Below are 14,433 nucleotides of genomic sequence, written 5' to 3' on the forward strand. Positions count from 1 at the left end.
AGTGAGATCATGGAAATGGCTTGTGTATCTTTAACAGCACAGTGTTCAGAAACTGAGTGCTAACTGATGTTTTAGCAGCTACTTGATACCGCACTGTTATTCCCAATATGCACACTCACCCGGTGCCGTTTGCCGAAGTGTCTATTTCATTAAGTAAAACATTTTCAACTCATTTATGCTCTATCCACATCACGTTTAGTAAACCTCTTCCACGATCTGTGCAGGCGGTTGGATGCTAACCACATCACGTCAGTGCCTGAGGACAGTTTTGAGGGTCTGCAGCAGCTCAGGCACCTCTGGTTGGATGACAACAGCCTGACTGAGGTTCCCGTTGGGCCCCTACGGCACCAGAGTAACCTGCAGGCTCTGACGTTGGCGCTCAACAGGATCACACACATCCCCGACAACGCCTTTGCCAACCTCTCCAGCCTGGTTGTTCTGTGAGTACTTTACCATTTTGGTCCCACACACTAGATGAATTCATAAGATCCTGCTTTTAACACTGATAAATTTACCTTCTCTTGTTGGCCTTTAACACACGTCAGTTAAATCCATCAATGCGCTACACTAACTGTAGTCTTAGGTGGCTCGTAAAACACTCATGCAAATACACTTGCACATGGTTAAGTACACATGCAAGTAAACAGTGGCGTGGATGGGCGATTTTAGAGGGAGAAAACAGGGGAAAGCAAAATGGACCCTTGTGTCTTGCAAAGTCAAACAGAGGCTATAGACCCTCTCTCTCTCTCTCTCTCTCTCTCTCTCTCTCTCTCTCTCATTACCCCCCCCCCCCCCCCCCGTGCCTTACTTCTGGAAGCTTCTATGTGGGTCTGATTTACCAATTACATTCCAGCTGCTGGAAAATATTTGTCTTAGGAGTGGAGGCCAATTAATCCGTTAAGTAGACTGAACAAACACACAGACCTGTGCGGTGAAGTGCTCAGCAAAACGGCTGAGGAGTTATCTTCCAGGGACAGAAAATGTTTGTGTTGGTGTTCTGCTGAGAAGTGCATCTTTTTAATGACTGGAAAATTCAAGCGAAATAGACAGCCCTTGTCATCGAAATTGATTCTGCATAGATGCGATACTATTCTTTTACAGGGTTTCTGCTGCTCTTAAGGTCTTAATTCGCCCTTCCATAAATGATGGCCTTAAAAGGTCTTACATTTATTAAGTCATGGCATTAAATGTTCCATTCGCTACAAAACATGCATGTCTTGCTGAGTTTTTTTGTTTTGTTTTCCAATACAAATATCTAAACAGCCTTAAAATCAAGATACATTTACTTGAGATGCAACTTGAACATATGAAGTCTTTTTGTTCTGAGAAACTGAAGTTTATACCTAAAGAAACATCTGTTAATGGGATATAAATTAAGTTAATTTAATTAGATTTAGGTTGAATTAAGTTGACATTGGCAGATATTTGTTCTTGTTTTAGTCATTAATTCGCTTTATTTTAATCAGTTTCTCAAAAAACAAGACTTCTTATTTTATTACATTTTGCTTCTCGAGTAAATTAATCTCGATTTAAGAATCTTTTTTCACATAAAACAAAACTACTGAGGAAGACACTTTTTCTGCAGTGTGAGCAGAAGGTACAGTGAAATATTCTACTGGTTAGGAGCAGAGGTTTTCGAGCTTTGCTTTTTTATTCTCCAATAAATTAAAAAGTAATGAAGATTTGTTGTATTCTATTCAATTTATTATATGTGGTTGTGTGCCGTTCAATTTATTGCTTACATTTACATACTGCATACTTTACTTGGTCATAAAAAGTCTTAAATTGACCTTCATAAAACCTGCAGAAGGGAGTTTTACCTCTCAGATTATATTCACTTTAGCATTAGTGATGTGTGTTATATTGGTACCTTATTGATTATTGACAATAACAATTTTTGAATGTAGTGTTTTATATTGATATTTAATAGTGCATGGTCATTTCCCTTATTTTTATATTAAGTTCACCTTTGCCATCATCTAATGCAGACCTAAAGTTAATCTTTAAAATTAACTTAATTATTTAATACAATTTTTTAATGTAATCTTTAGCAAAACTCGAACTGGTCATACTCTTTTTTTCATATATTATAACGTTATTATATATTCTAACGTTATACCTGATTTATATTTTATTTTTCATTTAGACAAAAAGTATATGTCCATTGGTTGTGTGTATGTTATTGAATGTCTAAATTATTGCTTCTAAAATCTTGTTTGTCCATGTTGTTCAGGCATCTACACAACAATCGAATCCAAGAGATTGGAAAAAGCTGCTTTAATGGGCTGGACAACCTGGAGACATTGTGAGTTCCCCTTCAGCTACACTTCCTGTCATTAAAGAGATTGTAACCGCATGTAACACTACATTTATATCTGCTGCAGTGGGTCTGTCATCAATAGCATTATGCTACATAATTTTACAAGAGACTGTATGTGGGTACAAGTATATTTGTGCAGTGTTTGATAGGATAGTTATCTGCTGCTCTAGCGCCCTCTTCTGCAAGACTTAGTATTGCAGAGAATGTTGGGAGCTTTCTGTAAGGATGTTTTAGCTGATAGTTATTTAAATACCTGTATGCAGTGTAGAGCAGAGGTTAAGGCCGAGGGTGTAATCCTTGAACCTTGAGCCTGAAATGTTACCTCATGCATTTCATTATGAATAAAAAGCATGTGTTATACAAGAAGTGTCAAAACATGGACAATGTAGAGCTTTATGACTTAAGAGCATTTGTAAGCATTTTATTACGTAGCATGGCCGAGTCCCTCTTTGACACTCAGTACAGTATGTGCACGTTGTTATTCTGAAAGTCATTTCAGAGTGTAAAACAAAGTAGTTATAAAATTAGTTCAAATAAATAGTAATATGCATTTTTCTCAATGTATTATGATGCGATCAGAGATCAACCTAAATCCCGGCAACACTAATGAGTCATTACTGCTTCGCTTGAATTGAGTTAAGCAGGATTTACAGTATACCGATAAGGGACAAAGGAGTCTTTTCAAGACCTTCGGCTTTACCTTATTGCCTCCGTTCTCTCTCTCCACTTACCACAGTTCGTTTAGCAAGCATCCACCGCATCAGGGAGGAAGAGGCGAGGGGAAGGGGAAGGCAGATAGCCATCGCTGACTCTGCTTTATTTACTTATTCTGACCATAATTAGGACAGGATGAGGACACGCCAACGTCCTGTGCCCCTAGGGAGGAGAGTGGGACACCGGACAGGGGCATTAGGGGGTAGAGAGGAAGTATCATGCCAGGTTGTGTATCATGTGGCAGCTGAGACAAACAATAACACACTGAAGAAATCAGCAGACTGGCTGTCCGGATTGGCCTCTGTAAACAGCACAGTCGATTTCTCTAAACACATTTTTTGTCTTTTAGCCAAAAATGATCTTCAGTCATGGTTCTCTTGTCTTTCTTTAAACATAGAGCGGCAACAGAAATAGCCCTTATTATTTTGTTTTAATAAATATACAGTACAATGAAAGTATAAAGAACAATAAAAGTTGCTTTAGTTTAAGTGTTTAGTTTTCACAAGGAAGGTTTTATCCTAACTTTCATCTGTGCTGTCTCCTTTTAGGGATCTAAACTTCAATAATCTGAAGACCTTTCCAGAGGCCATTCAGACGCTGCCCAAGCTGAAAGAACTGTGAGTATCTTCAAACACACACACACACACTCCAGCATTTATTTACAGTCATTCCAATCATTCCTCTCAGACACTTGGCTTTTGATGTGGATGGCTGGGGTTGTTATATCATAGTTTGACATTTCAGATTAATGAACCTCTATTACAGAGAGGAAAGGACATCAGATTGGTGTGAAGTTTCAGGTGCTTCTTTCATCATTTTAAATCCTTTTAAAAGTCTAGAATAGTGTAAAAATCAAGGGTCCCAAACAGGTGTCTGTTAACCTCTTCACCATTGTGTTTTGAAATCCAGAGAGCTTTAACAATCACTTGTGCCAAGCTGCCACCTAGTGTTGAGAATTAGAACTGCTTCATGATGTTGAGCTGTGATCAGTGATGTAGAAGTTATGAATCCTTAGGGAAAGTATCTCATCTCACAGAGCCTCTTAAAGATTTCTAGCTTAATGATTTCATAATGCGTTTAATTTTTCCCTGTTTGCCAGTGGATTTCACAGCAACAACATTGCATCTATCCCTGAGGGAGCTTTCTGTAGGAATTCCCTGCTCCGCACAATGTAAGCAAACGCTGATCCCACTGTCACGGAACACACACATACACAGTCTAGTTGAAATATTGTGATTTATTTATTTATGTGGTTGGCTATAAACATCCATTATATCTGTGTCTGCAGCCATCTTTTTGACAACCCGCTGTCCTTCGTGGGAACCACTGCTTTCCAGAACCTGTCAGACTTGCACTCTTTGTAAGCAGAACCATTATTCAGTCAGTGTTCTGGAACTGAATTAATTACACTCACATTGAACATGTCAGTCACTCACATTGACACCTGTCATTTAAATGCTCTTTTGCATATTACAGTGTTTACTTGCTTTAATATGTTAATTTCTGTTTATTCAACCTTACAGCAATTAGTCACACCAAAATTACAGTGCTGTTGTTCCAAACTAGTATGATTTTTTTTTCTTTCCATGAAACGATAAAAAAGGTTTTTAATTATTTATGTATTTTTTATGTATATTGCACTTTTCCATTTAATAAACTATATATCATACTTTAATAGAGCATTCCCATTTACTTTCATTATATGGAAAAGAGCAAGTCAAAGTTTCTGCTGAGCTTTTCTTTTTATGTTGAATTAATGAAGTGTTTTCATTTTCTTTAATTTGTTATATATTTCAGAATGCTGCGTGGTGCCAGTATGATGCAAGATTTCCCCAGCCTGACTGGAACAATAAATCTAGAAAGCCTGTGAGTTTATTTTACACGGCATAAGCATACACAAAAAACAGTGTCTGTTACAATAAAAGCCATTTATTTTAAGTTTCCTAATATGGAAAAAACACACAGCACAGCCTGAAATGATAATAAAAGACAAAAATGAAGTCATTTAAAAGTTTGAAATGCAGTATAAATTGAGTAAAATTCACACAAAACTCACGTCTCTTGTGTTGTCCAGGACTTTAACAGGAACTAAAATCAGAAGCATCCCAGCAGACCTGTGTGAGGATCTGACTGTGCTGCGTACACTGTAAGTCATACTTAACACATGAACATGGTTTATAATTCAGTTCCACTATTTTACTGCTGATACAACAGTTTAACACATCAGAGACACACACAAAGATAATAGCACAAAATATCACATTGTAAGCACACACATTAGCATCTGACATACTACTCATAATTGTTCGTAACACATGTCAGTCAAATGTCCATGAGTGCCCAATGATGTGCCAGTTACAGCCTCGGGTGCTCGGTAATTAATCATCAGTCACGGGCCCCTAACACACAAAGGTTAGCCGTCACGCAGAACATTGAGTGTCATGGAAAAGCCTTCAAGCCGGTGCTGTCATTCAAGAGACTAACATATGCTTGGCATGTCAGTCATAACCGCACACTGCCCTTTCCGTCTCCGCTTCAAATACAAGCGCAGTGTGCATCAGTCAGGCGTCATCCACCTCACAGGCCTGTGCGCAGTGGCCTGTCAGAGGCACAGCTGCAGGGGGACGTTTTAAAGTGATGTCTAATGACCTCCCGGAGGAGAGCGAGCCAGAGGCAGGCCTGCTCCCAGCCTGACTGCTGTAACACATAACAGATCCTTCAGTTCCTGTCTAAACTTCATCAAAACAGTTCCATTCCTCACAAGCTCACTGTCTTAACATTTGTGTGTGTGTGTGTGTGTGTGTGTGTGTGTGTGTGTTCTGACAGAGATCTTTCCTATAATGAGATTGAAGACCTGCCGTCCTTTCAGGGCTGTGTTAGACTGCAGGACATGTAAGTTTGGTTCTTGAAGTTTGAATTCATTATGATTATGAGTAGACACTGACGTTTAGACACTGACGTTTTTCGTTTTTTTAATTATGTGCTCTGCAGAAGTCTACAGCATAACCAAATCCGGCAGATAGACAGAGGAACTTTCCAGGGCATGTCCAGCCTTAGAGTGCTGTAAGTAATCACAATTTTCATAAATGAGCCATAAATGTATGTATATGGAAATGATAATGTGAAGTCAGTAGGTCATTATCATGAAATAATCCCAGACATGGTGATCAGTCCCGTTTTAGATGATCCTACATTATTCCACTTATTACATGGCTACTTGCCACATAAATAAATAAATGGACATGAAATATTGATTTGAATTGAAAGATGTTATTATATGAGAAGAAAGAGACCATGGAGTGGTACAACAGAGAGACCTGAAAATATACAGTAACACACTGTAGGAAACTGTTTGCCAGTGAAACTGTCAATTATTCAGTTAAGTGCTTATTATACATACAATATTTCACCACAGAATGCTGAAATTAACCAATGAGAATAAAGTATCCAATAAAGTCTTACAATATGTCAAAATTCTATGTTGTATGAAATGCATATAAATCCATTGTGAAAAAGCTTAACCTTAGTCCAGTATTGAGTTCTGTAATAAAATTGTAAACGGTCTAATGAACTATATTACTTAAAGACTTTTTTATTTTTAATCATAACAATGATAATTGTATCATGAATGTATTTAATGGAATATTTTTAACTTAAAGGGATACTCCACCCCAAAATGAAAATTTTGTCATTAATCACTTACCCCCATGTCTTTCCAAACCTGTAAAAGCTTAGTTCATCTTCGGAACACAATTTAAGATATTTTGGATGAAAACCGGGAGAATTGTGACTGTCCCATAGACTGCCAAATAAATAACAGTGTCAAGGTCCAGAAAAGTATGAAAGACATCATCAGAATAGTCCATCTGCCATCAGTGGTTCAACCGTAACGTTATGAAGCAATGACAATACTTTTTGTACGTGAGTAAAACAAAAATAACGACTTTATTCAACAATAATAATAATTCAACAACTTTATTCTCTCCACATCACTGTAGCGCCATTTTGGAGAATATGAGCTGAACGCAGGCAGCTTATTCTCTTCTGTGTAAGCCGCGACACAAGGATGTGCTGTTTTCTTTCAAATCAAAGCATAAATACATTTAGAAAACGTATCCTTGTGGCGCGGCTGACACAGAAGTGCATAAGCTGCCTGCGTTCGGCTCATATTCTCTACATTAGCACTATGCTGATGCGGAGAGACACAGAGGAGACAAATTGTTGAATTAAGTCGCTATTTTTTGTCACAAGCCAGTAAAAATTTGTTTTTTAAGAAGCCTCTAAAAAGGCTGCATTTATTTGATCATGAATACAATAAAACAATATTGTAATACTGTAAGTAATTATATAATTATATCATATAAATATCTATATAATACATGATTTATATGGTAAAGTTGATTTTTAAGCAGTCATTACTCCAGTCTTCAGTATCACATGATTCTGATCAGATGATTTGGGGCCCAAGAAACATTTCTTATTATTGTCATTGTTAAAAACAGTTGTGTTGCTTAATATTTTTTTTCCACATTATAATGTGCTACTTTTACTGTACTGTATATTGCTTTTGTCGCTGTTTTATAAAATCAGTAATTTACAGGAGGCCCTATATTAGTAATTTTTACTATGATTAAGAGGGCTTCAAGGCAATGGTAAAATGACCAGTTTATGACTTTTTTAATTAAATGAACAGGAGTTCAGTAATCACACTCTGACTGATCTCCTCATAGTGAGCTTGCACAAGGCTTGTCCGCAATTCGGAATCTTTACCCAGAGCCATCTGTATATGCTTAGCCTGTGTATCTGTTTGTTTTCTTACCACTCTACAGAGACCTGAGCAGAAACCAGATCAAGTTCATCCACAGAGATGCTTTCCTTTCTCTCAGTGCTCTCACCAACCTGTGAGTATTCAGTCATAATTATTCACATTCATTTCATTTTAGTGGAAAAACTGCTGGGGAATTGAAATATAATTGTCATGATTTAATTTATCATACATTGCTGTTGAATTACTTAAAGATATCAAAAGTACTTTGATGCAGTTTCTCCACCAGAGCGCCTCTGATTAAACAACAAAGCCATACGGGGCTTTCTTGTGTGTGTGTGTGTGTGTGTGTGTGTGTGTGTGTGTGTGTGTGTGTGTGTGTGTGTGTGTGTGTGTGTGTGTGTGTGTGTGTGTGTGTGTGTGTGTGTGTGTGTGTGTGTGTGTGTGTGTGTGTGTGTGTGTGTGTGTGTGTGTGTGTCTGTGTGTGTGTGTTCTTGAATATAATTGCCTTTTTTCCATCATGCCATTAGGGATCTCAGTCTAAACTCCCTTGCCAGCGTTCCTACCGCAGGACTGAGTGCACTGAACCAGCTTAAACTGACTGGAAATGTGGAGCTGAGGAACGGCCTAATGTCTAAGAGTCTGCCTAAACTCAGGTTAGAGCTCTTCACAGCTCTACTCATGAGCCGTGACTGATTACAGGTCATTATGCTTGCTCCTGTGTCCCAGTTTAGTTTATATGAATAATGACGTGACGTCCCCACCTTCACCCGTACTCTGTAATCACACTTACAGCATACTCAAGAAATCAGAGAGACCTTGAGCCTTTCTACGATCAAAACCCAGATAATTTAATAAATCTTTGGGTCTTCCAAAGCAGTTTGTCTTTCTCTCGCTCACTCTCTCTCTCTTTGTCCCCACAGGTTTATAACCGTTCCCTATGCCTACCAGTGTTGTGCTTTTGTGGCTTGTGACAGTGCAGTTAACTCAGCGGAGGATGACGAGCGGAGAAATGCATTTGGTATGACTTTTTGGTGTGCACTATAATGCAGTTCAGCTCAGCTGCTTGCTGCTTTGGTGTTTGTGGCTGCATGTGATTGAATGAAGTGGTCTGGCTGTATTTATGTGTGGTATAATGCTCTTAGCTGACATGCATATAAATATATATGTTAGGTGGCGAGGAGGAGATGGAAAGGATTCCTCTGGTCATGCACTGTTCACCATCACCCGGTAAATACAAAAAAAGTATATTTTTCTATCCTTTTGCTATAGCCAGAGAACTCTGGGTAATGAAATTTTATGAGATACAGATTAATGTCACATAGCACATGCATTCTATGTAATAGGGATGCACAATACATCTGCACCGTATTATGCTTTGTTTTTATTTGATATCACAGAATATAAGATATTTATTGGTTGTTAGTGGATATTTAAATTCCAATTTCCACTATTTTGACATTTAGATTATATAAAGATCACATAAAGAATTTTTTTATAATTTACATTATAATGTTGTGACGCTTAAATTCACTTGTTGCATTTAAAATTATTTTAAACTTACACAAAATAGTATAGAATTTTCATATCTGGCATTACACAAAATCAGGTTATTGGCCGTTACATAAAAATAATTACCTGCTTATCGTAGTTGTAATTAATAATAATATCTGTGCATACCTAATGTGTACACTGCCTTAAAAAGGTTGGGGGTCAGTAAGATGAATTAAATTGATCAAAAGAGACATTTGTAATGTTACAAAAAAAATAAATGTTGTTCTTATGAACAATAGCAGCACAACTGTTGGTGCTTGAGAAACATTTCTTATTGTTATGAAATTAGCATATTAGAATGATTTCTCAAGGATTATGTGACACAGAAGGCAGGAGTAATGATACTGGATGCAGCTTTGCATCCCAGGAATGAATTACATTTTAAATAAATTTTACATTGTAATATTATTTCACAATATTACTGTTTTACCGTATTTTTTGATCAAATGCATGTAGCCTTGGTGAGCATATAAGAGACTTCCTTCAAAAACATCAAACTAACCCCAAAAATTTTGAACGGTAGTTTAAGTTGTTTGTGATTTTTTTTTTTTTTTTTTTTTTTTTTTTTTTTTTTTTTTTTTTACAAACATTTTTTTAACATTGTGAAATGTTGATTTAGCCTCTTATGCACCTCTCATACTCATATTCCTCTTTCAGGGGCATTTAAACCTTGCGAACACTTGTTGGGAAGCTGGATGATCCGACTGACCGTCTGGTTCATCTGCCTGGTGGCGCTCCTCTTCAACTGCCTGGTCCTCGCCGCCACCTTCTCCCCACGCACCTCCCCTCTCTCCCCGGCCCGCCTCCTAGTGGCTCTCCTGGCCTCCGCTAACCTGCTGACAGGGGTCTACGTGGCAGCACTGACACTCCTGGACACGGTCACCTGGGGCTCATTTGCAGAGTACGGCGTGTGGTGGGAAACAGGCGCCGGGTGTCAGGTGGTGGGCTTCCTCGCTGTGTTCTCCTCCGAGTGGGCTGTCCTACTGCTGGCTTTAGCTGCGGTGGAGCGTTGCTTGGCTGTGAGGGCTCTAATGGGGAAGGCGGGAGCTCTGAGGTCCAGTGGCGAAAGGAGGGAAAGAAGAAGGAGGTTCGGTATCGCAGCGCTCCTGTTGGGACTGGTATCTGTTGCAGCCGCCTGCCTCAGTCTGTATCACGGATCAGCCATGGGCTCTCCTCTCTGCCTGCCCTTCTCCGGAGGTCCCGGACCAGGCCTGGGGTTCACAGTGGCCCTGGTGCTAATGAACACACTAGCATACCTGCTGAGCGCGGTGGTCTATACCCGGTTATACTGCAGGTTGGGCCGTGCCCAGCTGGCTGACCCTGAGCAGGCTGGGTCTGTGAGGCACATTGCCTGGCTCATCTTCACCAACTGCATCTTCTTCTGTCCGGTGGCGGCTTTCTCTTTCGCTCCCTTGCTGGCCGGGACCAGTACTGCAGTGGGAGGACCAGAGATGGCCAAATCCGTGACGCTCATATTCTTTCCTCTCTCTGCCTGCTTGAACCCCGTGCTCTATGTCTGCTTCAGTCCCTCTTTCAGATACGACTGGCTTCGGCTGAGAGGACGGGGCCGGGCCGGATGTTGCTGTGGGCTGGTCGGGAAAGAGGTTACCAAAGGGACGGTAGCAGAGGGTTCAGCGGCATCCGACGATGGCGAAGGCCTGTCTAGCGACTGCGGAATGTACACAAAGCTCCACGGGGACACTCGGGGAATGTGCGAACACTGTGATGCCGCCCTTCACATCAGCACGTCTTCTTCTTCCGCTTCCTCGTCTTCCTCAGCCTGCAGACATTTAGTGAAGTCCCACAGCTGCCCGGCCTTGATGGCAAACGCACCCCAGTGCTTGAGCTCAGAGGGGTACTGGCCCGACACCGGGACGCTTTCCGCTCAGTCGGAATATGGGGACGAGGGTGATTCGTTTGTGTCGGACAGTTCGGAGCAGGTGCAGGCGTGCGGCCGAGCCTGTTTCTGTCAGAGCCGCGGCCTCCCTTTAGTACACTACTCTTATAACATCCCCCGCATGACAGACTGAGCTTACAGCCCCGAGCGCTCACACACTCACTTCCTCACACAGTCCTCCAGGGTGTGGAGTGTCCCTGCTCCTCAAGGACAGAGAACAGGGAGGGGCTGGACACATGGCTGCAGAGCTGTGGAAACGCAAACAGACCGGAAGCACTTTCTCTCTTTTCACACTTGTGTGTATGTGTGTGTATGAGTGAATGTAGACCGAATCCATGAAAAGGGAATCTAACGATACATAAAGACTCACTGAGCCAAATGTTGTCAGCAAACAACACGTCTTGTTTTCTGTTTCCTGTCCCCCTCAGCCAAATTCGGTTGCATCGGCACCCAGGGCTGATTGACGGCTGATGGACAGTGATCTTATCTCCCAGTGCCTGCCTTTCAGTTTGCAAGAGAGAAGAACTTGTCTGTTTATTTTCTTGGGGCATTTTTTGAAAAGAAAAAATATGTTTTCCCTTTTATTCTTACAAATGTTTGTCCTTTCGATTTAAAGCAGGGATATATGTGCCACTGTTTTTAGTGATGTCGATTCTTTTTCTCTTATTTCTTGTTGTCATCATAAGTCCTGAGTGTGGCGGGGGATCCCGTTCTATGTAGCAAAGTTCCTCCTAATACTGGACTTCCAGTATGCCGATGAGAATGTAATCTACAAGTTTATGTTCACGCTGTCTTGTGTTCCCTTACAGTTCATGGTGGCTGTTATTTTTGAAAAGCATTCATTCCTTTCTTGTTGATTATTCTAAAAGTGATCCTAAAATCCTAGTCCTCTCCTTCAGTTAACTGAGTGATCCAATAATGCCAGTAGTCTTTAAATTATGTTTTAAAATGACATTTGGATGTCTTGATCAGAGCTTTCTTAATCACTAGTAAGTTTCTAATAATTTATTGCTAGACAAGGAAATGCTTTGATGAATGAATGGCAAACAACACTTATTTTATTCTGCTATTATTCCTGACAATAATGTCACTAGATCATTTCAATATGTATTTTGTACACTGGGTAGAGTAAAAAAGGCTTTTTGTATATTAAAAGCTCCTTCCTGTCCAGATAATCTGACTATACAGCTTACATTAAACACAAAAGGGATTCGACAGTATTAAGATTCTGGCCAATATGATAAGACTATGATTATTTTATGTTATGGTTGCTAAATTGTAAATGGCCGATATTAATATTTATACTGTTATGACTAAATTAAAATAAAATGCTAAAAGCGAAATAAAAAACATTATAATACAACATTTTAAGATTTGATAAATATTACATTTAACAGTGTTACTGAATTATTAGTGTTTTTAAAGATAAACTTTAAGTGAACGTTTAATGCTGGCAAAAGTAATCTAAATGTAAGAATAGGATGAAGTAAATATCCAATATTCTTCAATCCAAATGCAATACAAATTAAAAAAAAACTGAAAGTTGTGCATCCTTGCACAAAAGCTGGCATTACATGCTTTGTACCAAGGTCTTTAATATTTAAAATCTGTCCTCATAAAATTGTTTTTTTTTCTCTCTCTCTACACTTTACATCCATACAGCAGCAATTGTTTGATCAGCTGTATGATATATTGATGTTCAAGTTGCCAGTTACCTATGTCACGTGGGATGGACAAGGGGACCAAAGTGTGTCTTTGTGTTCAGGAATATAGAACAGCGTTTCATCATCATGATTCCATTTGTACACCTTTGTCCATATATGTTCAGGAATTCAAGTGAAAAGAAATGCGTGTTTGTTTGCCTTAGATACCGAATGTCAATACCTTCCTTTGGTCTTCTAACATGTTTGCAAAGTGGATGCCATTATGCCAGTCATTAAGCTCTGGCATCAACTGACAAGCCTTGCAGGTCGTAGCTAATAGAACTGACAGAATTCCAAATCATATGTCTATGCATGTGTGTATGTGAGAGAGATCTGAATATGTGTGTGTGTATGTGAAGTTTAGAGATGTTAGTGTGTTGTAAATTATTTTTGTAGGACACATCTAATCAAAAATGGGATGCATTGTCTAACTGTGGAAGCTACCTCTTCAACCGTAGCGGCTGCCAGTAGTGAGTAGTACATGTGGTTACGTTTTCATGTTTATTTTGTTGGAATGATTGCTTGCGCTGTAAATACATCTAGTTGTACGTTCTCACTGAATGAGTCACGCGTTAGTTTGTACTGGGAGAAAATGACATACTGTATACAGACATTTTTTTGTAAACCAAACTATATAAACTGATTCGCTTTAAAAGACGGGAGTGCTTGTCCTTTTGTTATTAAGTTTCCCTCATGATACTTTAGTCCTCTTCTGGTTGACGAGTTACATCTGCTTTTTATTCCAATGGAGTTGAAAGGCCCTGACACTGTTCCTCTGGCTGATAGATTTAACCTTGCAATATTATGACTGTCATCCTAAACAGGCTCATCATCTTTATACTACTAAACTGCAGCTCCTAAAACTTCACCTTCGTGTCATGACAATGAACATTAGCTCTTTCATCCAAAAACAGCAGCTATCTTCAATATTAAAACATTTCATGTGGTTAATGCATTCATTATTCTTTAACCTGTCGTGCCATTTAAATACTTGACGAGATTAGTAATTCAATTAATGGAGCATTAGTACGTCGTTTTATAAAGAGAGGAGAGTGTCTACAAAACAATCGTCTGCTCAACCCAAGGGAATTATCTGTTCCCTAAAAGGAAAAACATCACAGCCGGTGCTGTGGAAAACGGCTCCGCCAATCAAGCAGGCAGGGCTGGGGAGTGTGGAACCACCAGACACTGCCAGAAGGCACAGGGAGGGATTCTTAATAAAGGACAGTCGATTCTTCTTTTTTGCCTCCTTCTAATTTCCCTGTTATCAGTCTCCCAATGCTTAACTGGAGGGGCGGAATAAGAGAATTTCAAGTAGACCCCCTGGAGCTCATCGTCGAGTTGCGAAAACATCTCAGTGGGAATCTTTCCTAAGGTGGCCATAATTGTACCAACCACTTAACCGTGAACGCTTTCTGCAATAAACCTTATTACAGTCACGCTGGTTAACACTTGATAAACTGCCATCTTTCTCCTTACT

General features: G+C 39.5%; 1 protein-coding gene across 1 annotated transcript in view; it reads left to right on the forward strand.

The window, feature by feature from the left end:
* Positions 1-13,608, forward strand: part of LOC109064402 (leucine-rich repeat containing G protein-coupled receptor 4) — a 48,608-nt gene extending 35,000 nt beyond the window's left edge. The window contains exons 6-19 of the mRNA XM_042727687.1: positions 225-440; positions 2,234-2,305; positions 3,583-3,651; positions 4,134-4,205; positions 4,323-4,394; positions 4,832-4,900; positions 5,109-5,180; positions 5,861-5,926; positions 6,026-6,097; positions 7,864-7,935; positions 8,330-8,455; positions 8,723-8,820; positions 8,973-9,029; positions 10,011-13,608. Of these exons, the coding sequence (XP_042583621.1) occupies positions 225-440; positions 2,234-2,305; positions 3,583-3,651; positions 4,134-4,205; positions 4,323-4,394; positions 4,832-4,900; positions 5,109-5,180; positions 5,861-5,926; positions 6,026-6,097; positions 7,864-7,935; positions 8,330-8,455; positions 8,723-8,820; positions 8,973-9,029; positions 10,011-11,383 (2,506 nt within the window). The 3' untranslated portion in view covers positions 11,384-13,608. The remainder of the gene's footprint in view (positions 1-224; positions 441-2,233; positions 2,306-3,582; positions 3,652-4,133; positions 4,206-4,322; positions 4,395-4,831; positions 4,901-5,108; positions 5,181-5,860; positions 5,927-6,025; positions 6,098-7,863; positions 7,936-8,329; positions 8,456-8,722; positions 8,821-8,972; positions 9,030-10,010) is intronic.
* Positions 13,609-14,433: the final 825 nt, after the last annotated feature.

The sequence above is a fragment of the Cyprinus carpio genome, chromosome B7 (genome assembly GCF_018340385.1).
Source record: "Cyprinus carpio isolate SPL01 chromosome B7, ASM1834038v1, whole genome shotgun sequence".
NCBI lineage: Eukaryota > Metazoa > Chordata > Actinopteri > Cypriniformes > Cyprinidae > Cyprinus > Cyprinus carpio.